This window comes from Heloderma suspectum, chromosome 2 (assembly GCF_057233095.1).
Source record: "Heloderma suspectum isolate Gila_16-S chromosome 2, 16-S_ref, whole genome shotgun sequence".
Classification (NCBI taxonomy): domain Eukaryota; kingdom Metazoa; phylum Chordata; class Lepidosauria; order Squamata; family Helodermatidae; genus Heloderma; species Heloderma suspectum.
In genome coordinates, this window is record NC_139459.1 from 285,710,818 (window position 1) to 285,737,267 (window position 26,450).

The 26,450-nt window shown below is 45.6% G+C and overlaps 1 protein-coding gene across 2 annotated transcripts; it reads right to left on the reverse strand.

The window, feature by feature from the left end:
- Nucleotides 1-1,616: 1,616 nt before the first annotated feature.
- Nucleotides 1,617-26,432, reverse strand: GLYCTK (glycerate kinase). Of its 2 annotated transcripts, none has more exons than XM_084839706.1 (6): nt 26,395-26,432; nt 12,698-12,790; nt 12,183-12,589; nt 10,963-11,114; nt 5,476-5,651; nt 1,617-3,052 (listed from the first exon to the last, which is right to left on the reverse strand). In XM_084839706.1, exons 3-6 carry the CDS (start codon nt 12,557-12,559, stop codon nt 2,144-2,146), a joined length of 1,614 nt encoding a protein of 537 aa, XP_084695832.1. In that variant the 5' UTR covers nt 12,560-12,589; nt 12,698-12,790; nt 26,395-26,432; the 3' UTR covers nt 1,617-2,143. The 2 variants fall into 2 exon arrangements, with proteins under 2 accessions (XP_084695832.1, XP_084695833.1); XM_084839707.1 differs by having other exon boundaries at nt 12,698-12,879.
- Between the last annotated feature and the right edge of the window lie 18 nt (nt 26,433-26,450).

Here is a 26,450-nt window from a genome sequence, read left to right on the forward strand (position 1 = left end):
TTTATGAAAAAAGGAGATGCTGTGAACAACAACCTCATAACCCATGTGATTTCGAATCTGAAGAAAACTATTTCTGCAGCACAGAATGATTAACACTTAGGAGCGAGTGTCTGGAGAGGACATTTACCCTACAGAAGACTTAAACAGATGTGGAACCTATGTATATATAGGGAGGGAACACAAGATGGTCTGATCTGATACCCTGATCATTTCTCCCCTATACCTTCACAAAAGCCTAATGCAGACAATGAAGGAGCTGTGCAATAATCTTTATAGTACCAATACATATGGGTGTGATAGAATGCAGACTTCACTTTAATGGGGGAGAGGGATCTCTTTAATGGGGGCTTTGTATTCATTCCACCCTCAGACTAGGAGTTCTAAAGTCCAATGGTGTCTGGCATCTAACTCCCACTGGACTGTCCATACTTGCACTTAACATTATAATCACCCTAATTTGCTTCTCTGACAAACGTGAACATTTTGATGCTCCTGACTTCACAAATCACAAACATTTAAAGCAGACTTCCTGAGCCTGGTGCCATCTACATGTGTTGGACTACAACCCTTATCCTCCCCAACCAGTTGCAGTTCAACATATCTGCAGGGCACCAGGTTGGGGAAGGCTGATTGAAAGCATATCACTCAACAGCACAGCGACAGAAGTCTGGCTACCTCAAAATGTCTCACTATTCTTACTGGAGTCAATATGAAAGATGAAAAACTTCCCGACTGTTAGAGCAATATGACAATGGAACCAATGACCTCGGGAGGTGGTGGGCTCTCCCACACTGGAGGCGTTCAAGACGAGGCTGGACAGCCATCTGTCAGGGATGCTCTGACTTGGATTCCTGCACTGAGCAGGGGGTTGGACTCGACGGTCTTGTAGGCCCCTTCCAACCCTACTGGTCTATGATCCTATGAGTCTTAGTTGCCTTTATAGATACATAGAAGAGCAGAAAGCCAAGTATTGAATAAACATATATGGCTACTAACATCACACTGGAATGAGTACATCATCAAAGAGAAGGCTTGTCTTCGTCACTTAAGATCTTGAAGCTCCATGGCTGCAGACTCCTGGAAGTGAGCATTGAATTCATGCATCTGCTGAAGTAGACTGCTGCCTACAAAAGCTCATGGCACAACAACAGAGTCCACCTCTGCAGCAACATCACTTATTTTGCTGTCAGGCCAAGCCAGTGACTACAGGGCAATGTTAATATAAAAAAGCATTCCAACTGAAAAAAACTGGTCATTATAGCCTGAAAGCATAGAAATATCTGTTGCCAACTGGTATCCACTCATAGCTTATACCATCCAACACTCAACTTGTTTAAATACTGCTAAATCTTGTTCAGTCGTTCTAGTCAGGTGTTCTTTCTTCATATAATTTCACGGCTGCTTCGGTACAGGATTAACTATTTTTCTACCTACTGGACCTTAACTAGTTCTGTTGCTGTACTTGTGCCCTCATTGTTGTCTTTGTTATATAATTGTTCCCTTTGTGTGCTTACAGGCCTTTAAGTGTATTTAGCCCTATTACTGATACACATGAAAATCAATAAGGAGATAATAAAAAGGAGATACATTTCTGTTATAAAAAATGGATTATGTTAGTAGTTTCAAGTAAGAAGGCACGAATTTATTTATATAATTTATTATTAACATTTGCCGACTTATTTGCTAAAAAGCCATCAAGGCAGTGTATGATTTAAAACAATAAAACCTTAAAACAATTAAGAACAAGAACATTAAAAACAGTAAAGCATTAAAACAACAAAACAACATAGCTTAAAAGGCTAAATTGAACAGAAATGTCTTCACACCCTCTCTAAAGGCCAAAAGAGTGGGGGCCAATCATAGTTGTTGAGGGAGCACATTCCACAGTTTGGGAGCAACACAGGAGAAAGACCTTTCACAAGTGCCCAGCAAACGGGCCTCCTTGATATCCAGGTTGTTGGTATTTTGGTTACCCTTGCCTTGGCCTTACTTAAAAAAAAATCTACCATGTGTCTAATTGTAACCTTCCATTATGCCCTTCATGTTAACGGTCCAGTTAGCAACACTCCCCAATTTATGTAGCCTAGAGTTGCCCAAAGTTTGATGTTCTTCCTTGAGTAAAAGAATCTGAATGTCTGGCACATCACAAGCTTCCCCTGGCTCTGATTAAAACAGCATGAATGTCCATGACATTTGTGCCTGTCAGGCCTGTCATCAAAAGGTGCCGCCCGTTTTGGAACTTGGTGAAGAATGTGTATGAATCATTATTGCTCAAAAAAGCTTCCACATTAAAACCTTCCTGCTCAGCCTCATCCACCAGCTCCTGGCTACAGAGGGCCCCAGCAGCCTCTGTGGGCCCATCTTGTCCATCAGTTCCGCCGCTCAGGAATATGACTTCATATTTCTCAAGAAAGCTGCCATCTGCAGTGGATTTCACTCTATGCAGAGCCAAGGCCACTCGCAGAGCTAATTCCTGATTCCTTCCCCCATTCCCATTTCCTTGAAGCTGCACAGTGGTTTCACCGCCCGCCAAAAGACAAATGGGTTTTTCACCTTGGGATTCTTGCAAAGGCTTGAAGGCATCTGAAAGGTCCAAGCCTGGGATCTCCAGTTCTGCTGCAAGGTTTGAGAGGGCTCCTTTCACCTTGTCTTTTAAAGGGGAATTCCCGGAAATTCTCACAGTGCTCAAGCAAATGAGCTGAATGAGCAGGCTGTAGAGGTGGGCAACAGTGCTGACCTCGCCACATATGGCATCACTCAGGAACACAGTCAGATAACCCAGTTCTTCCGCCTGATGTTTGGCCTCCTCTAAAGCTAATCTGTTAGAGCCAATGACAACATTGTAGACATGGGGATAGTCTTTGGGAGCGCTCTGCTCCATGACGGAACTAGAGAGCACTGTCTGCACAGACTCTGGCACGTTGTTCAGCAGATTGTATTTGGCCAATATCCGAAGACAGTCCTGGACACTGTGAGAACTGGCCACAGTGGGGCCACTCGCTATAATGTCCAATGGATCCCCAATGACATCAGAGAGGATGAGGCTCAACACCTAGAAGCAAAGAAGGCAGCGGATAAACGTAATTCATGCAGCACAAGGGCTCATCAAAGTTCAGCCCTGCCTGCTCAGATTTTGGGCATTAATTGCAACTGAGGGCGAGTTCATGCACGGCTGTTGATCACTTGGTGACTGCGAGATCAAGTGATGGTTTGCATGGATGAAGAAGCCATCAGAGGGCAGACACCACAGGGAGTGCTTTCGTGTCCCCTCATACTACCTCAGAAACAAGGTGTTTCAATGGAGGCACTGTCTATGTTCACCTATAAATCATAGAGGCTGCAGTCCTAATCAACTTCGTTAGGGAGTAAGCCCTGTTGAACTCAGAGCCTCGTGTGGTGCAGAGTGGTAGGCGGCAGTACTGCAACCAAAACTCCCCACGACCTGAGTTCGATCCCAGCAGAAGCTGGGTCTCGGGTAGCCTCGGGTCTGTAAAATAAGTACCCAGCTTGCTGGGGGAAAGGTAGTCACGACTGGGGAAGGCAATGGCAAACCACCCCGCTACAGTCTGCCATGAAAACGCCAGCGCAAGCAGCGTCCCTCTAGGGGTCAGTAATGACCTGGTGCTTGCACAGGAGGAACCTTTCCTTTCCTGTTGAACTCAGCTGGATTTACTTCTGAGAAAACGCACTTCAGATTAGGGTTGCAAGATTTAATAGTTTAATGCAGGCTTCCCCAGCCTGGTGCCCTCCAAATGTGGGGGACTGCAAATCCTTTCATTCCTAGCACTGGCCATGGTGGCTGGGGATGCTGGAGGTTGCAGTCCAACACATCTGGAAAGCACCAAGCTGGGGAAGGCTGCATTAATGAGTACTTATAAAAACTGCAGGTAGCGCACATTCCCCATATTCTCTGAGTGGGAAGAAGGCTTCTTATATGATGATGCTCACTACAAACCTTTGTACATTGTCTCAGAATGAAGAGTATGCTTCAGAGCTGTTTCCACCCATATGTCAAATAAAAAGATTTATTTATTACTAAGTAAAATGAAAACAATTTACAACAACTAAGATGTAAGAAATCTTAGGGTACAATCCTATGCATGTTTAGACAAAAAAAATATATCCTACAATTCCCAGCATTCCCCAGCATGCATGGCTGGCTGGGGAATGCTAGGAGTTGTAGGACTTTTTTCTCTCTAAATTGCATTGAATTGCGCCCTTAATTGGTTAATTGCACTACTTCAGATCACGCACTGGGTGATGTCTATGCAAATCTGAATCAGCTCTGAGGAAAGCTGTTTAAAGCAAAGGGAAGAGATTCTAGGTATATGAAAAGATTTTTGATCAGGGTTCTAAGACAGGTGGACCTCATATTTAAAGGCGTGGTTATATCATTCACATTCATTTTTCCATCATCTTCTGCAAAAATAGAAGTGAATGACAGAGCCATGTCTTTAAATGTTGTATGTCTGCTGCAGAAAACAACAGTGTGCCACTGGTATATAGGCAGCAATAATGTTTGCCACATAAAGTGTGGATCCATGTTCAATCCCTTCTGTCCCACTCTGACAGAACTGGTTTCTGCCCTTCACATTTCTGAGAAATAGCTCATCTTTCCCAGTCCTTGAAAACAAAAATCGGTTTATTAAAACTTGCCAAAAGTCCATGCAGGTATATGAAAAAAAAAACCCTACTATATAAAAGTTGTGTAAAATATGAAGCAAGTAACTATGCATATTGTTTACCAAATTTGCATATTCCATTGCCACTCTATAAATCAGGATTTTTGATTGCATGCTTAGGGTTTTTTACCCCCAAATTATAGTTCCCCTGCTAATGTGGTCTGTGCAGTTAAAGAGACTAGATTCTATCACTTTTCATTTTTGACAAAGCAACTTTGTGAGCCCTCAGAGTAAAACTGCAAGAATTACTGGGAGGGGCTTTGGAATTATAGAATGTCTGGAACTAAACATGAAGGCAGGGCTCCCATCAACTTGCGGAGGGGCATACTTCTGTGCCTTGCATGGCTCCCTGAAGCCCACTTGGCCTTCTATTTCCCCACCAGGTTCTTCCCCTCCATGCTCTCTTTCATCCTCATGCCTGCTAACAAAGAAAAACAGCCACATTTTGCAATGATTTGCCATCAAAATAGTGCTTTTGCTGTTGTTGCATAATTCATTAATGTAAAGTGTGGATTACTGTTGCATACACTGTACACACAGTACAACCTGGAGGTAGAAGGTGTTTCAGGAGTGCTAAATAGATGTTACTCATCTTTCAAGTGATCACTTACAATGTCTTCAGCATCACTGAAACAGATCTGTACTCATTGACATGGACAAGAACTTTCAAATGTCCAGCCCTTCTGCACCTCACTCTATTTCCATTTCACCCACACTTGACCTAGAGTTATACACGACATTCTTTTAAAAATACTGACAGCGTCATTGAGTAAAGACAGCCTTTCATACCCACCTGTGCAGGATAGGCTGCCCGTGCCAGCCCCCCACCTTTTAACAAGGAGAGAGCCTTGCGAATTGTATTCAGTTCTTGAATGGTAGCTCCTTTTGAAGCGAGTAGCCTGGTGATGGTTCCCTTCTCTTCAAGGGTGACTGGAGGGATGGGCGCAGGTAAAAGTGCCGACCCCCCTCCTAAAATGCAGGAGAACTTAACCATGAGTACATTTTTATGCAGCAGGATTCCTTCCTGCAGCCCAAAGGCTAGGTTCACATCATGCAGGCAAGATACCAAGTACAACAGGAGACATTTTGAGGCCAGCATTTCCCTTGTTCCTTCCCCTTGTGTTGGAAGCAGATTTTGTCCTAATTTTTTTCAGCTGCATACACAGTTTCTTGGAATGACAACTGGGAATGCTTTTATACCAAGTAGAGAGATTCACTCCCTCTGAACGCATTCATCTTTGACAGTGACTCAGTACAGTCCTAGGCCCATAAAAGCTCAACCCAGTAAGACTAGCAACTAACATAGAAACGGTAGACGTCAAGAAAACAGATTTGTTCATTACAATGTACTGAAGGACAGTATATATGAATGTCAGACAATCAGCTCCATAGTGTGGGTTTGAAATGATGGTGATGGCAATCTAGTCCAAAGGACAGAGGAATGTCCATGGTGAATCATGATTTATAGATACCTGCAGAAAGGTTGTCCAGGTAGACGTGCGAGTGTACAGAAAAGGCAGGGAAAGAAAAGATGAGGAATTGAACAAGAAACAAAATGACTGCTTTCAGGGATAAAGGAGAGACACGGACAAATTGGAAATGAATGGAAGAAGAAAAAGTGGTGGGGGGAGAGAGAAAGAGATGGTATAATGAAGGAGGGAAATTATAGAAATCAAGGATCAAAAAGCTGAGTGAGGTAAAAATGGTGATGATACTGGTAACTGTAAAACTATAAAATCTTCAACAAAAAGCCAATGGAAAGAAATATTAACATTTATAGCAACACCAGAAAAAGGCAGATCCTTGCCACTCCCAGGTGAAAGAGAGCTATGGGGTTATTTAGGGACTTCATTGACCAGCTTAACCCACTGTTTACCTGGAGATTGTAAAGGTTCTTCCGACCAATGGACCACTATCTACTGCTTCTCTGCTCTATAGGCAAAAAGCATACATCTGAGGGAGTGGGAAACAAGAGGAAGGACAACTATAGGAGTCTGGACATAATGCAAAAGGATTTGGGAGGAGGGAGTGCCCTGGTCAACCTTCCCAGTGGAGGGAATAGCCCTAGAATGGATCAGACCAATTTTAGAGATGAATAGAAGGCTGCAAAAGTATCGTAAATGAACATGCTTTGCATTTCCAGTTTGCTTTCGCTGTTCTCAGAGGCTGAAGTCATGTGAAGGACTGAGCTTTGCCTAATCACAAAGGGCAAACGTGTTCAAGAATATCAGTGTGCTAAATTACTAGTGAGAGCATTAGCATAAAGATGGCAATCAGGATGGTAAGAGTTTCCACAACTCTAATCTACTTTGGAGCCATGAGCAACACCCATCTCTTCTGCCACCACTTCCTTCCCCTTTTGGCCCTGAAAACCCAGGCAGCCATGGCACCACCACCTGAGTTCTCCAGAGCTTGATACTACCAACTTCCTATGATGTCAGATTAGGACTGGGGAGACCCAGTTTCAAATCCCCACTCAGCTATGAAACTTACTGGGTGGCCTTAGGTCAGTCACCATCTCTCAACCTAACCTGTTTCACAGGGTTGTTGAGATGATAAATGAGAGGGGAGGAGGAAGAACCATGTATGCCACCTTGAACTTCTTGGAGGAGAGATAGGATAAACATGAACTAAAACAAACAAATTAACTAACAAGCCTGAAAGCCACCATTTTGTTCCATGTACCACTAGCTAGGAGAGGAGACATTTGCCCTAAAGAGATGTGGTTGCACACTATTCCTGCTCCTTGCTTCTCTTTCAAGCTAGACCAATTACAGTTCAGGGCTGATTTAGCAAAGAATAAAGAACAGAAAAATAAAGGGCAGAGAAGAAGGATCTAAAACACAGTTGTCAAATGTAAGGCCTGGGGCGAGGGGCTCTCTGCCGTCTCCAACATGACCTGTGGCATCCCTACCATACTTCACACAAATTATTCATCCAAGACTCCAGGGCTAAGGAGCAACACCTTTACTAGTGCAAGTGGTTGCTACTGTATGCCCTTAGCAGCAGCCTCTCCCACTGTTTCCCCCACCCTTTAAGTGAGCAACTCAGATGTCAAGGAGTCTGGAGGGGAGAGGAGAGTGCAGTGCATGGAGAGAAAGAGGAGCCAAGTGCAGAATTTACAGTTTGCCAGCATTTAGAGCCAAGACAGAAGGCTGTGCAACAGGTGGTAGCAGCCTGTAGAGAAACCTGCAGAAAGGAGATGGGTGGCAACAGGAATATTGAATCAGGCAGGGTGGTGGAGGTGAGGAACTGGCTTGAGAACACCTTGGTGGAGAATTGGGAGCTGCAGGGTGCTCAGGTCTGGGTAGGGGAATTCCAACTGAGGGCAGTGCTAGTAAAGCTATTTTGATATGTAAGATGAGATGAGTGGCACACTGGGACAAGATGGGAAAGGTCATTTTTAGAGAAGTTAACCACTGGAGCTATTATTCACCAGCTGTCAAAACTGGTGACTTTTCAATCAAAAATTATGCGTATGGCTCCTGGGAATCTCCTGGATGGGTTGTTTTTGTACCCTCTAACCCATCTGAGTTTGCCACCCCTGATTTAGAGAAAACATCAGAATGCCAGGGGAGAGAGAGAGAGAGAAACACATGCGTGTGGACGCGCACACACACTGCAGTCTACTGTTTTACTGACCTCATTCATAATGAGCAGCACTTTTAAAAAAAACAGTGCCAGTCTAAGCAGAATACAGAAATGACATGAACTGACACTAAAAGCTTATGGCAAGTGCCACAGATGGATGTGAAACAGAGGGCCAACCAAGGAAAGAAAAATAGCTCGAGCACCAGACATATCTGCAGCCTGAGTGATGCGTAAGTGTGATCACAACTAACAGGATGACCATGGAGAGATAAGATCAAGAGAGCTGTGAAAAGAGTAGAGGGCATCTCTGCACAGGTGTTAGCTCAAAAGCTACCATTAAATGATAAATGCTCTGAGTTTTGAGACACGCTATGTGTAAAATACTACAAACCTGAAATACGCACGATATTTAATCAATCACTAGGAATCCAGCTAAGAGACAGCAGTAGCCAGAGAGTGAGTTTTCTCATATGGGAAGTTTTGAACTGGCTTCCAAAAAAGGAGAACATGCATCAGCATGTTTTAAGGGGCTAGAAATCTTTTCAAGATAAAAGCATCCAAGTAGCAAGAGGAAGCTCCAGAAATTCCATCAAAGAGCATTTTCATCCAGGTAGATCTGTGCTTGGATAATACTGCAGAATTCTCTCCCTGGTCTTGGAAAGTGCTTGCATTCTACAAAGCTGAGGGATACAGCTGCCAGGGGACCTTCACTAGACTACAGTGGACTTCAGAGAACAATAACCCCCAGGAACAGCTGTTTGTGAGCAGGCTATGAAAACAATGACACGTGGAATGCGCGCATGGGCGCACGTGTGTCCGTGATAAGGATCAGTGGATGTTTCCTGAGCAGTGCGAACCTTACGTACTCTCCCCCTAAGTTCTGTAAGAAGTGTTCTGGTCCAACCTCCATACACCAAAATAAGATCAGTGATGGCACCCAGGCAGGCATTCTTAGTTGCAATTCCTTCTTTCTGCAGACCCACAAAAGTCTAAGCTCGTGCATTTTCTGAAGCTATTTCTGTGGATGTGGATAGTTACAGAGATATTGGGTGGGGGGATTTGTGTGAACGTCTAATGCATTTTAAATTGCTAGATTAAATAATACTGTCCTAAGCCGAAGTAATAGTGTGTGATAGACATCAATACTTAAAAGTAACTTACTGCAGTATTTTCAAGCATGCACAGTCATGCCAAATTTAACTGAAATATTTTCTGAATGACATGTAGGTAAGCCGCTGTTTGTTCTACCCATATTTTGTCCCTGCCACAACGCTTGTCCATGCATCTCTGTACCACATACCAGCTTTGCCTTATGACACATCTGGCAACCAAAATGGAGCAGACACTTCAAGGTGCGACTGTAGAAAACCCTAGGCCAGGTTGCACCAGCAGTGCAGTGACACAAACAGTGAGTGCAGCAGTCCAAGAATCCATAAAATAAAAAGCTACAAGCATTCTGTTCCGACATCAGAGACTCCTTGTCAAAAGATAGATTTCATCATTACACGCCCAAAGCAAGAAAATGCAGAACGTCCCATTCAATTCCTTCCCAGCCCATCCAAAGCAAACTGAAAACATGTTCCTTGAACCCGACCCCAGGTAGCCATAGTTCCCCAAACCCGCCTCCCTGATCCCCAGCATTTCAAAGAGCACAGCTTTTGCGTTTTTTGATTCAAGACTGCCACCCCCTGGAGAAAGCGCGTCTTGCTGCTTCAAAATACACACAAGTGCTCCAAGAAATAAAAGCAAGTGCAGTGCCATGTGAGCCTGTGGAAACTGCAATGCAAGTTCAGAAATTTGGAGATTAATTTGGAGAAACCTGGGGATGTGGAACATTAATTTGGAGATTAATTAGACTGTGAGATCCACAGATCTCAAACTACAAGAAAAGTGAGGCAGGAAAACCGAGCCAGAGAGAGAAAGAAAGGAAACAACTGACTACCAGCCTTCCCCAACTTGGCACCTTCCAGATGTGTTGGACTACAAGTCCCATCACACACCCAGCCAATGGCCATGCTGTCTGGGGATGATGGGAGTTAGAGTCCAACACAGGCCGAGGAAGGCTGGGCTATTGCATGGCAAAATCTATTTCAGCAAGCTAAATAAAATGTTTGATGCAGAGGTATTAAACTAAACATTAGCATTGCACATTCCATTTCCTTTCATCCCAGCAGACATCACCATACACAAGGATTCCCAAAATACAGCTCTCCCCAGGATGGAAGAACACCAGAAATGGAGAAACAGCGACAGACAGGGCTAGCTGGGTCAGCAATGACATCATTTCCAAAACAAGCTGGTAGAAGAGAGCAACAAGCATGTTTCCGGGGCTGGGGCACTGCCACTGTCCTGCAGCTAGGAGAGTGCATTCCCGCACACGTACTGTGAAGCTGCCACCAGCATGGGAGGTGCACTGGGAACTACTCTGAGCCACTTTACCCTCCAGTCCTGCTTTCATTGCAACAAACAACTTGACCTAGTTTGCCAGGCATGTTTATGGATGGCTCCTCCCATGCACAAGCAGGAGAAAATATAAACCAGATTAGAAAAGGGGGAAAGAAGGATGACAAGAAGGATGACAAGATTAGAAAAGGGGGAAAGAAGGATGACAAGAATGCAAAAGGAAGAAGAGAAAGCAGGATATTTCTTGGCAAAACCCAGTCCCCTGTTCTGGGATCCCAGGCATTACCGGAGATCAGCACCAAGAGAAGGTCCTCTGCTGTCAGGCCCTTGGCCAAATCCCTGATGGTGCTGGCTGCTTTCAGGGCTTCTCCATCAGGAAGATTGTGCTTGGCTCCCTCCATGACTTGGATGCGGCTCTGGGGCTTCAGCAACATCTCCCTGCAGGGTTAAAAAAGATGAACAGGTTTATCTTTTGAACCACACTTAGGCCTATCTTTAATCACCCCTATGAATGATGATGCACAGGACAGTAGAGGCAATTCTGCCCTGCCCCCAACTGCTCAATGAGGAGGCACAGGTTCCAGGAACTTTTACAGGCCTATGCTCCACTGCCTGGTAGGCTGACGCTGTTTGGCTCTGAGGGCGGACACAGTCACATCCCACAAGAACTGCGCAACACTTATGAATGGAAATACAGCTTGTTTCCAGCTGAACAACGACGATTAAAACTAGGACAAAAGCATTAACTCCAGACCTAGGAGATATCACAATAAAAAAAGCACACCCAGATGCTGTTATCCTGGCATAGCCATTATGGATACAGGGACAAAGAACTCCAAAGCATTTCAGCCAGATCTTGCTGCTTTCTTCATTGATCCATCATAGATCACTGTTTCTCTAGGGCACCCTTCCCCAACCTGGTGCCCTCCAGATGTTTTGAACTACAGCTCCCAGCATTCTTGACCATTGGGCATGCTGGCAGGAGTTGAAGTCCAAAACATCTGGAGGGCACCAAGTTGGGGAAGGGTGCTCAAGGTGAACTCTGTACTCTGTGAACCCCATGGAGCAAGATTACATTATTTTCAAAACCCCTTGAACAGGAAAACCAGCCAGAAGTTGAAGCAAGGTCAATTGACCATATATACTAGAGACTAGCTCCTAGAATAGTAGATTTGACCTAAACATTTCTGGCTTAGGATTTTGCTCCAAAAGACTTAAAACAAGCAACCAAACCAGCAGCCCAGCTTGTTGCTTATATTTCCAAGAGGGACAGTTCTCTGCTTGCACAAAGTAAGGTTAAAAAGCATCTCTGTAGGCTTGGGTTTAGATGGCAGAACCGTCTGACAGAAAAGTAAGTCTGGCTTCTGCAGCATAGGATCACGAGTGAGATCCAAGTTATGTCAAGTCAAAAAGAAGTCATGGGGGAACTTGGATTGTGAATAAAGGAGCCAAGGGGGGGATCCTTGAGGCTGCTCTACACCCACTAACAGGGCCTGGCTTCCTTACCTCATTCCTGTGTGCTGTAGAGTTTCCTGGATGCCTTGAGGAACACTAATTACTCCTCGAACAAGGTGGTCCCCAAGGATGTCCTCTGCCACAGCTGCCATGCCCAGAACAGCCTTCCCAAAGCCAACCAGATACAAGCTGCCCCTGAATTCAAACGACCGGCCATGCAACACAAGTCTGGGGCATCCACCCGTCTCCAGCACCACGGCCCTTTTCAGCATGGGCCCCGGCAGGACTGTGCCGACAGCACTACGGAAGAGATGCAGCCCATGTTCCTTGAGGGCCATATTGGGAGAAGAGGCTTCGCTAGCGGAGCGAGAGGCAGGCCACCAGCCAGCTCTGCCAATGAGAGGCAAGCATTTGAGGACAGAGACCATGGCCGGAGTTGCTAGCAGAGCATAGTACACCTAGAACACAGAATAGGAAAGACAAATCATGTAGCGCCACACTCTGAAATGCATGGGTGGGAAAGAGACTGGGGGCACATGGTGGGGTTCTTTCCACTCCCAGCATACCTGCCTCACAGGAACTTTGCCTGCAACCCAGTCTCAGCATCCAGCAACTGCGGTACAGCCTCGTTGCTCTCCTGGGAAAGTCCAGAGGTCTTCCTGTCCAACCAATTGGAAGGTTCAAATGAAGAGGTTAATAATTTATGGACCAGGGCTTGCTTGCAAATCATCTGCCTTCCATTAGGGAACTAGACAAACCAGAAGCTGCAGGTTAAGCAAAACAATCTCCAGGAAAGCACAGTATGCCAAACTGTCTTCTTCCTCCACACCCCACACAAAAATCATAGGGGTATAAGCCCAATATTAGATTGTAAAACAGCAAGGCTCCAAAAGGAGATACTCCGGGAGGCTAGAGTTACAAAATTAGAAGCCCCAGTGACTTGCTAAGGGGTGGAAAAAAGAGAGCTAGTTAGGGATTACTTGGCTGGATTGCGTCTCCGTCATACTTCTGCACTGGCCCCAGGAGAGTAGCCAAGTCATTTATAGTGTCAGAGAGGCCTAGAGATCCGTAAGTTCATTACTGGTGCAGTTCCCTTGCTAGTAAGCCTCTGAGCATGTGCGGATGATTCAGAGGGCCGATAACAGCCTTCTCAGCGCATCCCTTACTAATGAGTAGAAAGCCTTACCGGGCCGGGCCTGAGAAGTGAAGCTGTGTGTTTATGCTGAGCGGCAGGCGGCTGTGCTGAGAACCAAACACTCCTAGGCTGTGCTGGGAACGGACGCGAGGGGCGCTTGCGAGTGTCGTGCTGCCTCATTGCTGACATGTATGGTATAAAACCCATTGGACCCAATGGCTCGTGGTTCAGAGAAGCTGTCTGATCCAACCACTGGGCACGCCTGTGTGCTGTAAGTCACCCAATAAAGTCTCCTTGTAAGTAAACCTTCGAGTCTGATTTATCACTATCTTGGCACCTCTAACCTCAGAGTTCAACGCCCACAGCCAGGGCAATACAACTTCCCACCTCAGTCTTTTCTCATGCTACCACTGTTATTAGGAATAGTCTGCTGGTCTAGTGCTAGGGGGTGGTATTATTATTATTATTATTTATTATTATATTTCTATACCACCCCATAGCCAAAGCTCTCTGGGCAGTTTACAGAAGTTAAAACATTAGAATACAAACTTTAAAAGACATTTACATAAAAGCACATAGACAATATACACAAACAACATATAACTAAAAACAACTTTGAACAGTCAGTCATGACTAAAGACACATCCAGGGCCGATTCAAACTTATCATGTGCTGCCAAATGCCTGGGAAAAGAGATAGGTCTTAACCTGGCACCAGGTGGATCTCATTGGGGAGCTCATTCCACAGATGGGGGGCACCACTGAGAAGGCCCTCTCCCTCATTGCCACCTTCCAAGCTTCCCTTGGAGGAGGCACCTGGAGGAGGACCTTCTATGCTGAACGTAGAGTATGGTTAGGTTCATTTTGGGAGAGGCGTGCCATCAGGTATTACAGTCCCAAGCTATGTAGGATTTTATAGGTTAAAACCAGCACCTTGAATTGAGCTCGGAAGCCTATAGGCAGCCAGTGCAAGCAGGCCAGAGTCGGTCTTATATGTGCAGACCTTCTAGTCCCAGTTATCAACCTGGCCACTGCATTTTGCACAGGCTGCAGCTTCTGAACCGTCTTCAAAGGCAGCCCCACAAAGAGTGCATTGCAGTAATCTAATTTAGAGGTTACCAGAGCATAGACAACTGAAGCCAGGCTATCCCTGCCCAGATAGAGGCACAGCTGGGCCACCAACCAGTTGGTTGAAGGCGCTCTGTGCCACTGAGGCCACCTGAGCCTCAAGTGACAAAGATGGCTCCAGCAGGAGCTCCAAGCTACAGACCTGCTCTTTTAGGGGGAGTGCAACCCCATCCAGAACAGGTTGAGCACCCTCCATCTGGCCAGCAAAACCACCCACCAACAGCATCTCAGTCTTGTCTGGATTGAGCTCCAGTTTATTAGCCCTCACCCAGTCCACTGTCGCAGCCAGACACTGATTTAGCACATCCACAGCCTCACCTATTGAAGATGAAAAGGAGAAATATAGCTGATGACAATGCACTCCAAAACTCCAGATGACTGCACTCAACAGTTCCAAGTAGATGTTGAACAGCATGGGGGACAAAACTGACCCCTGTGGAATCCATATTGGAGAATCCATGGGGCGAGCAGTGTTCCCCAAGCACCACCTTCTGGAGCCAAACCTCCAAGTAGGAGGAGTGTAACCAATGCAACGCAGTCCCTCCCACTCCCAGCTCAGACAGTCATCCCAAAAGGATACCATGGTCAATTGTACTGAAAGCCACTGAGAGATCAAGGACATTGGAGTTTTGCCAAGAGAACATGCTGATAATAGCAAACACTCTTTTCCAACAGCACAAGAGGCGACTCTACACATGGACGTCACCAGATGGTCAATATCGAAATCAGATTGATTATGTCCTTTGCAGCCAAAGATGGAGAAGCTCCATACAGTCAGTCAAAACAAGACCTGGAGCTGACTGTGGCTCAGATCATGAGCTGCTTCTTGCAAAATTTCGGCTTAAATTGAAGAACGTCGGGAAAACCACTAAACCGTTCAGGTATGACCTAAATCATATCCCTGATGAATATACAGTGGAGGTGAGGAATAGATTTCAGGGATTAGACCTGATAGACAGAGTGCCTGAGGAACTATGGACGGAGGTCCGTAACATTGTTCAGGAGGCAGCAAGGAAATCCATCCCAAAGAAAAAGAAATGCAAGAAAGCCAAGTGGCTGTCTGATGAGGCTTTACAAGTAGCTCACGAAAGAAGGGAAGCGAAAAGCAAGGGAGAAAGGGGAAGATATATCCAACTGAATGCAGAGTTCTAGAGAATAGCAAGGAGAGACAAGAAGGCCTTCTTAAATGAACAATGCAAAGAAATCGAGGAAAACAACAGAATGGGAAAGACTAGAGATCTCTTCAAGAAAATTGGAGATCTCAAGGGAACGTTTTGTGCAAAGACGGGCATGATAAAGGACAAAGAAGGCAGGGACCTAACAGAAGCAGATGAGATTAAGAAGAGGTGGCAAGAATACACAGAAGAACTATACAGGAAAGATCTGAATGTCCCTGATAGCCATGATAGTGCGGTCACTGAACTTGAGCCGGACATCCTAGAGAGTGAAGTCAAGTGGGCCTTAGGAAGCATTAGTAACAACAAAGCTAGCGGAGATGACAGTATTCCAGCCGAGCTATTTAAAATCCTAAAAGATGATGCTGTTAAAGTGCTGCATTCAATATGCCAACAAATCTGGAACACTCAACAGTGGCCACAAGACTGGAAAAGGTCAGTTTACATTCCAATTCCAAAGCAGGGCAATGCCAAAGAGTGTTCAAACTACCGCACAATTGCGCTCATTTCACATGCCAGCAAGGTGATGCTCAAAATCCTACAAGCTAGGCTTCAGCAGTATGCGAACCGAGAACTACCGGAAGTACAAGCGGGGTTTAGAAGAGGCAGGGGAACTAGAGATCAAATCGCCAACATTCGCTGGATCATGGAGAAAGCAAGAGAATTCCAGAAAAACGTCTATTTCTGCTTCATTGACTAGCTAAAGCCTTTGATTGTGTGGATCACAACAAACTGTGGCAAATTCTTAAAGTGATGGGAGTACCAGACCACCTTACCTGTCTCCTGAGAAACCTGTACGAGGGTCAAGAAGCAACAGTAAGAACCAGACATGGAACAACCGATTGGTTCAAAATTGGGAAAGGAGTACGACAAGGCTGCATATTGTCACCCTGCTTATTTAACTTATATGCAGAGTACATCATGAGAAATGCCGGGTTGGATGAATCAGAGGTCGGAATTAAGATTGCCGGGAGAATGATCAATAACCTCCGATATGCAGACGATACCACCCTAATGGCAGAAAGCGAAGAGGATCTCAAGAGCCTCTTGTTGAGGGTGAAAGAGGAGAGTGCAAAAGCTGGTTTGAAACTCAACATTAAAAAAACTAAGATCATGGCCTCTGACCCCATCACTTCCTGGCATATAGAAGGGGAAGAAATGGAAGCAGTGACAGATTTTACTTTCTTGGGCTCCAAGATCACCGCAGACGGTGACTGTAGCCATGAAATTAAAAGACGCTTGCTCCTGGGGAGGAAAGCTATGGCCAACCTAGACAGCATAGTAAGAAGCAGAGACATCACCTTGCCAACAAAGGTCCGTCTAATCAAAGCTATGGTTTTCCCAGTAGTAATGTATGGCTGTGAGAGCTGGACTATAAGGAAGGCTGAGCGCCGAAGAATTGATGCTTTCGAACTGTGGTGCTGGAGAAGACTCTTACGAGTCCCCTGGACTGCAAGGAGGTCAAATCAGTCCATCCTAAAGGAAATCAACCCTGACTGCTCATTGGAAGGACAGATAATGAAGCTGAAGCTCCAATATTTTGGCCACCGAATGCGAAGAGAAAACTCCCTGGGAAAGACCCTGATGCTGGGAAAGACTGAAGGCAAAAGGAGAAGGGGACGGCAGAGGATGAGATGGCTAGATAGCATCACGGATGCAATGAATATGAACTTGAGCACGCTCCGGGAGAGAGCGCAGGACAGGAAGGCCTGGCGTGCTATGGTCCATGGGGTCACGAAGAGTCGGACACGACTGAACGACTGAACAACAACAACAAGAGTGTCTGGAGCTGGCCTGCAACCACCCACTCAAGGACCTTGCCCAGGAATGGAACATTTGCAACCAGCCTATAATTATTAAGGTTTTCTGAGTCTAGGGAGGATTTCTTCAGAAGTGGTATACTAATCAATCTTTCTTTCGTAAATATTTGTGGCAGCATAACACCCCTTTGTGGCAAGCTAAAGCTTTGTTGGAGTTCTTGAACTAATTTCTCTATCTTACTCTAGCACAGTGCATAATGAGAGTCAGTGTGGTGTAGTCGCTAGAGCGATGGACTGGGAGCCGGGAGATCTGGGTTCTAGTCCCCACTCGGCCAAGGAAGCTCACTGGGTGACTTTGGGCCAGTCACAGATTCTCAGCCCAGCCTACCTCACAGGGTTGTTGTTGTGAGGATAAAATGGATAGGAGGAGGATTATGTACGCTGCCTTGGGTTCCTTGCAAGAAGAAATGTAGGATATAAATGCAATAAATACATAATCGGCCATGTCAGCACTGTACCCAAGATCTTGGCATCTCCAGGTCCATCAGCTACACATGTGAATGCCTGTGCAGCTGTAAGGGAGGACTCTTAACTTCTCAGAGCAGCAGCTGTTCTCTCTGCTTCAGTTTCTCCCTTTTCCTCTTGAGCAACGAAGAAGGCACTGCAGCAAGTCCAAAAATGCGCTCAAGACTGAATTTAAGTCTTCTTGGAGCAGATTTTTGACTTTTGGCAAGGACTATGGCCAGCGCAGGATACAAAAGAAGTTTTCTTGTTTTTTTGTTTGTTCATTTTTAACTTGGAAGCCTTCATTTGGAAAGGGGTCCAGAAGCCCTCATTAATCTTCGCCGGGATCTGCTGAGAATTGTTTCTTCCATGGCAGGATTGCTCAGGGATTGTGAACGGCTTAGATTAATCTCCTTTAAATGAAAACTTCATAAGCTGCCATTAATGAATACTGGCCTTAATCTGCATATTAATTTGAATAAATCATCATAATATGTTCCTCTTCTGAAGGTTCCTTGTGAATCTGGCTTGAGCTCCAATATATGAGATGGTTCCTAGTTCCTTATTAAATCCACCGGGGTGGGTGGGTAAAGAGAGCATTGTAAATAACCAGAACAATGTACAAGCATATATTAACCAGTAGCATTCACTGTACCTGAAATAGCAGATACAAAATCAAAGGCACAAGAAATCAAGGAAATAACAAACTCAATAAGGAACAGGGATTTAGTCAACACTATCTCCAAAACCAGATTTTAGGACACTGTACAATCCATACCACTGGAAAACTATCCTTTATAATAGGGCTGCAGAATGTTTTCTTATGAAAAGTCAGTTGGGCCAAAGCCAATTGGAGGTGGGACATAAGAACATGAGAAGAGCCATGCTGGATCAAACCAAGTGTCCATCTAGTTCAGCATTCTGTTCACATGGTGGCCAACCAGCTGTTGACAGGAAACCCACAAACAGGACATGAGTGCAACAGCACCCTCCCATCCATGTTCCCCAGCAAATGGTGCACATAGGCTTACTGCCTCTGGTACTGGAGGTAGCACATAGCCATCAAGCCTAGTAGCCACTGATAGCCTTCTCCTCCAGGAATTTGTCTAACCCCCTTTTAAAGCCATCCAAATTGGTGGCCATCGCTACATCTTGTGGTAGCGAATTCCATAGTTTGTGTGTTTGTGAAGAAGTATTTCCTTCTATCTGTCTGGAATCTCCCACCAATCAGCTTCATGGGATAACCCTGGATTCTAGTATTATGAGAGAAAATGTCTCCCTGTCCACATTCTCCACACCATGCATAATTTTGTACACCTCTGTCATGTCTCATTGTAGTAGCAATGTAGAGGGTCAGACTAAGTAGCCTCATGCCTCATGTTTTTGCTGAGCTCTTTCTCTTTCGAATACATTTTGCAAGCTAAAGAGACGCAGGAATTTCTTATCTTGTCAACAAGGCTAAGGTCAGAGTTGTTTATCATGTTCTCTGCTTATCATGCCCTATAACCCATTTCCTGGACTATAAACAATTGTGCTAGAAGAGGAAATGCCGAATACTGCAAAACCACATGGAAAGGGGCGGGAGAGATTTTGCCTATGTGTCACAATATCTACAAAAACAATTTGCTGATGTACTTCGGGGCTTTTGGCACTTTGGAAGTTATTCCAGCCATAAAGCCCGCGCGTTAATAAAGAAAAACTCTTCTTCCCTCACTCCGTGGTCTCTCTGACTCTGATTTCTGCAACATCATCTTAACCCTCCTTTTTCCCCAAGCTTAACAATCCCAGCTGTTGTAACCTTCCCTCATAGGGGAGTTGCTCCAGCCCCCTGATCATTTTAGTTGCCCTTCTCTGCACTTTTTCCAGCTCAACAATATCCTTTTTTAGGTGTGACCAGAACCGTACACAGTATTCTAAGTGTGGTTGCACCATAGATTTGTATAAGGGCAGTATAATATTGAAGTTTTAGGGAGTTATCCTATGGCTGCAAGACAGTGTTTACAAGGCCATAAGATGTTTTTGGTTTCTGGGAACCAAGCTTGGAACCAGGGCCCCAAGCTTGGTTCCCAGAAATCTCACTCCCCTCCCCCTCCGCCTTGTAGGCAGCATGGCTCGTCCCTGTCTCTATGCTCGTAATCGCAGCACAGAGCAGGCAAAAAGGGAACGTTCCTGGGAGGGGACAGGGAGGGGAGGGGATTAAGGAAGCATCATTACGACAATTCTTATTCACCGTCTGGCCTCCTCCTCCCCCTGCTCTGGCGTCCCCAGCTAGGCAGCCAAAATCAGCTGCCTAGGCACAAATGCAGGGTGGCCAGACTGCAAAGATCTCCTCTGTGCTCTGCCTGCCCTACATTGGATAGTCGGCCGCCTCCAAGTTTGGAGGCGGCCAACTACCCCATAGGATTTCACCCTTATTCTCAATTCCCTTCCTAATTATGCCTAATATGGAGTTTGCCTTTCTTACAGCAGCCACACACTGGGTTGACATTTTCATCGAGCTGTCCCCCACAACCCCAAGATCTCTTTCTTGGTCAGTCACCGCTAGCTCGGATTCAAGACAGATGCAAGAAAGTACTTTTTTGAACAACACTTAACTTACTTAAGGTGCAATCCTATGCATGTTTAGACATAAAACAGTCATATAATTCCCAGCATGCCTCAGCCAGTTGTCTGTTTAAACGTGCAAAGGATTGCACCTTTATGGAATCTGCTGCCACACATTTGTGGTGATGGCCGCTGGCTTTAAAAGGGGATTGGACTCATTCATGGAGGATCGGCTATTAGTCAGAAAGGCTATGTGGAGCGTCCAGATTCAGAGGCAGGGCAGCACTGGAAACCAGCTGCTGGGGAGCAACAATGGGAGAGGGCTATTGCCTTCCAGCTCTGCTTTCAGATCCCTGGTAGCCTGGAAGCCACTACTGGGAACCAGAGACTGGACCAAACCTTGGTCTGATCTTCAGGTTTCAAATATTCCCATGTTATTTCTTATAGCAACAATGCAGCATAGCAGTGCACTTTACAATTTATTTGTTTGTAAAATCACTTTTAGCTTGCATCTTTCACCCAAAGAGGGTGCTCGCAGCAGCTTACAACCATTTCAAACCATACATGATACTTCTATCCAGACCAATTTTCATATTAGAAAGGGATAAAAAGGTAAAGGTGTCCCCAACCAGTCGTGTCCGACTCTAGGGTGCGGTGCTCATCCCCGTTTCTAAGCCGAAGAGCCAGCACTGTCCGAAGACGCTTCCGTGGTCATGTGGCCGGCATGACTGAACACCGAGGTGCACGGAACGCTGTTACCTTTCCCGCCGAGGCGGTACCTATTTATCTACTTGCAATGTCTTGCTTTCAAACTGCTAGGTTGGCAGGAGCTGGGACTGAAGACGGGAGCTCATTCCATCACGTGGCACTTGGGTCTCGAACTGCTGTCCTGCCGACCTTCCGGTCTGCAGTTCAGCATCTTAACCACTAAGCCACCGCGGCCCATCCAGGTAAATTTGACAGAAGACAATTTACAAGCACTGTACAGTTGGGGTATCTCACCGGAGATTTTAGGAGACTGAGCGGGGTGGGGTGAGAAAAACTGCAAGGAAGCTAATTCATTAGAAACTGACATGCTTCAGTATTTCACTAGATTTACATGACAATTCTCTATGATGTACAAACATTTTGTCCTGTTTGCATCATTGATGGCTATGCTGATTGCTGTGAAACAGAATTCTTAAGTCCTGGCACAAATATTCTGGTGGCCACTGTCCACCTAAAATGTTTCTGCATATCTCATTCTTCTTCTTAAGGTAGAAGTAATTAGCTGTTTAGTCTTGAGGTATCATGCCAAGGCTTATGGGGGAAGAGAAAAAAAAAGTTTCTTTGTATAAGTAAACGAATAGTTGGCATTATGTCAACGAGGGGGTGACATCTGATTCAAAACATAGTGGATAACTGGTGAAAAATATACATTTGGTTCAGCTTTTTACCTTGGTTCGATTCATCTTTTTGCCAAGTTCAACTTCGCTCTAGTAAATTCTTGTTCTTTTAATCTCTAGTTACTTTCTTAGCTTTCTAATCTTTGATTCTCTTGCTCTCAGCACAAAGGATTAAGGTGCTGCTCACCTGTATATCAGTATCTCTCTAGTAGGATTAATCTCAAACAATGCTTTGATAAGAATGGAGTTAGCAGAAGGACAAGCAGAAGGATTGCGTTAGAGCGCAATCCTATGCATGTTTAGAAAGACAAAAATCGTACAACTGCCAGCATGACTAGCTGGGGAATGCTATACCAATTTTTTGCCTAAAAATGCATAGGATTGCGCCTTTAGTAACCGAAGATCTTTATGAAGAAAGAAGCTAATGAGAGACACTAAAAGACAGACATATGTAGAGACACTAAGGGTGTAATCCCATGCATGTTTAGACAGAAATAAGTCCTACAACTCCCAGCATCCCCCAGCCAGCCATGGATGCTGGGAGTTGTAGGACTTACTTCTGTCTAAACATACATAGGATTGCACTTTAAAAGAAGGAAACTTAAATATGATCTATTTAAAATTCAGAGGAAGGAAATAAATATTATTTCTAGGTTGCAACCTGATACTTAAATGCTGTAAATAAAATAACAAATAATACATTCCTGGGAGATTTTACATTGCCTACTTATGTGAGCAACCTAGAGATGATTTAAATCAAGTGTGCACAACTTCTTTGGCTCCGAGGGCCAAATCTGTTTTTTTCCTGGGGGCCACTCATACACACTGTGCATGCGAGCACACATTGGGTGGCGGGGAGACACACACATATACCAAGGTGTGGGGGTGCTCCTTCAGTGACCATGAAGCAGGTGCATGTGTGCTTGTCTCCCACCCCAGTACATGTGTCTCCCACCTTCCACCTTGGTATATGTGCATCTTCTTCAGGGTCTCTGGCTTCTTCCCTTCTCCAGCAACCCAATCACTGCTTTACAGCTGCCATTAGCAGCGGTAAAGCTGCAGTCAGGACTGCTTCAGGGTCGCTGGGGAAAGGAAGAAGCTATTTCCTTGGCAACCTGATCACTGCTTTACTGCTGCAGTCTAGGCTGCTTCAGGGTCGCTGGGGAAAGAAGGCTGCAGCCTCCTCCCCACCCCAGCACAGTCGCTGCTTATCTCCAATGACTCATCAGAAATTGGAGATAAGGGAAGGGATCCCCTTGCTAGCGCTTGCTTATCCCTTGCTCTGATAACTTCTCGTCTGGATTACTGCAATGCATTATACGTGGGGCTGCCTTTGAAAATGGTCCGGAAACTTCAGCTGGTCCAAACTAGGGCAGCAAGATTGTTAACAGGGACTGACCTGCGAGCGCATATTATGCCAGTACTTTTTCAGCTGCACTGGCTGCCAGTCCATTTCCGGGCCCAATTCAAAGTGCTGGTATTAACATTTAAAGCCCTTAACGGCTTGGGGCCAGGTTACCTGAAGGATCGCCTCCTCCCATATGTGCCTGCCCGGACCTTAAGATCATCCTCAGCGGCCCTTCTCCGTGAGCCCCTGCCAAAGGAAGTGAGGCGGGTGGCTACTAGGAGGAGGGCTTTTTCTCCTGTGGCACCCCGGCTCTGGAACGAGCTCCCTAGTGAGGTTCGCCTGGCACCTACATTGTATTCATTTCGGTGCCAGGTAAAGACCTTTTTATTTTCCCAGACATTTTAGCTTTCTAAACTTTTAGCTTTGCTGTTTTAAATGTGTATTTTAAACTCCTGCACTGCTGCTAGGTTTTACTGTGGTTGTATTGTTATATTGTGGTTTTGATGTTCTATATTTTTTAAATTGTTTTATTGTGCGCTGTTTGGTTTTAATTTTTGTGAATCGCCCAGAGAGCTTCAGCTATTGGGCAGTATAGAAATAAATAAATAAATAAATAATCTCCGATCCCTGATGAGAGGATGGAGACAAGGTAGGAAGTGCTGTCACAGCAGCAGATGCAAGGGAGTCTGGCAAGGTGCCAGAAATGGCTTGGGCTACACTTTTTGCACCCCTGATTTAAATACTTGGGGTGTGAAAACTTCTCCATAAGAGGCAATCCATGACAAAAAATACAGATACGTGCCTAGTAAAAGACAGAGGAAAGAAATGGTGGTTCAACTACTAAATAAGGATGGCAAAATGAAAACAGATGACGAAGAAAAGGCAGAAGTGATCAATTCCTACTTTGCGTCAGTCTTCTCCCAAAAGAGGGTCTATGAGCCCCCTGGCAAAGGCGAAGTACAGGCTGAAGGGGCAGGATTGCAGCTTGAGATCGATAGGCATATGGTCAAGGAACACCTCATTACTTTGAATGAGTTCAAATCTCCAGGGCCTGATGAACTGCATCCTAGAGTAATAAAGGAACTGGCAGAACTCTCAGAACCGTTGTCTATTCTCTTTGAGAAATCATGGAGGACGGGGGAAGTGCCAGATGACTGGAGGAGAGCTAATGTTGTCCCTATCTTCAAAAGGGGTAAAAAGGAGGAACCTGGAAACTACAGACCAGTCAGTCTGACATCAATCTCTGGGAAAATTCTGGAGCAAATGATAAAGCAATCCATCTGAAAGCACCTTGAAAACAATGCAGTGATTACTCAAAGCCAACATGGATGTGTCAAGAACAAATCCTGCCAGACAAATCTGATCTCTTTTGATCAAGTAACCTCCCTTGTGGACTGTGGGAATGCTGTGGACATCATATACCTCGACTTCAGCAAAGCTTTCAACACAGTGCCCCATGATATCCTGATGAGCAAACTAGCCAAAAGTGGGCTAGACGAAACAACTATCAGATGGATCCACAGTTGGCTACATTCAAAGAGTGCTTATCAATGGGATCTTCTCAAACTGGGGAGAGGTGGCGAACGGGGTAGTCCTGGGCCCAGTGCTCTTCAACATTTTTATTAATGACTTGGAGGAGGTGGTGCAGGCAATGCTTATCAGATTTGCAGAGGACACAAAATTGGGTGGGATAGCTAATATCCTGGAAGACAGAAACAAAATTAAAAGTGATCTGGATAGGCTGGAGTGCTGGGCAGAAAACAACAGAATGACATTTAATAGGGATAAATGCCAAGTTCCCCACCTAGGAAAAAGAAACCAAATGCACAGTTACAAGATGGGGAATACATGGCTCGACAACACTACAAGCGAGAAGGATCTTGGAATTGTTGTAGATCATGAGGCGAATATGAGTCAACCATGTGATGTGGCTGCAAGAAACGCAAATTCTATTTGGGGCTGCATTAATAGAAGTACAGCTTCCAAATCCCATGAAGTACTAGTTCACCTCTACTCAGCACTGGTTAGGCCTCATCTGGAGTACTGTGTCCAGTTCTGGGCACCATACTTCGGAGGAGGGCAACGAAGATGATCAGGGGACTGGAAACAAAGCCCTATGAGAACTGAGAGAACTGGGCATGTTTAGCCTTGAGAAGACTGAGGGGAGATAGGATAGCACTGTTCAAGTACTTGAAAGGTTGTCACAGAGAGGAAGGCCAGGCTCTCTTCTTGATCATCCGAGACTGCAGGACACAGAATAATGGGCTCAAGTTACAGGAAGCCAGATTCCGGCTGAACATCAGGAAAAACATCCTGTTAGAGCAATACGACAATGGAACCAATTCCTTAGGGAGGTGGTGGGCTCTCCCACACTGGAGGCGTTCAGGATGCAACTGGACAGCCACTTGTCAGGGATGCTCTGACTTGGATTCCTGCATTGAGATGGTCTTGTAGGCCCCTTCCAACCCTACTATTCTATGATTCTATGAACCTAACCCCAAATAGTGACAATTACATGCAATATTTGTCCAGTTCTCTCCTTATAAGGAAGTTTTCTTGCTGAGGGGATAAGAAGGTAAGAGGCATGGTGGATTAGTTCAAGGGCTCATCTAGTCCAGCATTTTCTTCACAGTGGCCAACCAGATGCCTGTGGGAGCCTGCAAGCAGGACATGAGATCAACAGCACCCTGCCACTCGGGTTCCGCAGCATACTGGGGGTAGTGTATAGCCATCATGCCTTCACATGCAGCCCAATCCTGTAAGTCAAGGTTGGGCAGAAGGGGCATCGGGATCTCTGGGTAATCTGCAGCAGATCAACAAGGATTCTTTATTCCCAGTTTAACAAGAGCAACAACAAAAGTGGCCTTTTGCAACAAGAGAGGGAGAGGGAGACACAGACACGTTCTCTCTTATCTCCCCCTCCTCTGGTATCTCTTTGAGTCTCGTTTAAACAGCCGCGAGACTTGATTACCCCTGCAGACGTTCGAAATCCCGGAAGAAAAAGGGGCGGGGCAAAGCTCTGCACTCGACAGGGATTGGCTGCCTCTAGACTGAGACGAGCATTCCCGCGCGACAGTTCGATGGCTCCTCAGCCGAGGGAGGCGTCGCCCGCGCCAGCTGGGCGATTGGACAAAAGCGAGCACGAGCGAGATAACGCTCCTAGAATTCCCACTCCCAGAACGCGGCACTGCAACAGCTATGCCTACGACTGCCATAGCCTCCTTGTCTCCCACAAGCCCTTGCTTGCTTCCCCCAGCCTGGCGGCCTCGCTCGCCTCCAACTTACCCTAGTATCCCACCATGCACTGCGCCGCCAGGGCCGCCGGTCTTCTCCCCTCCCAC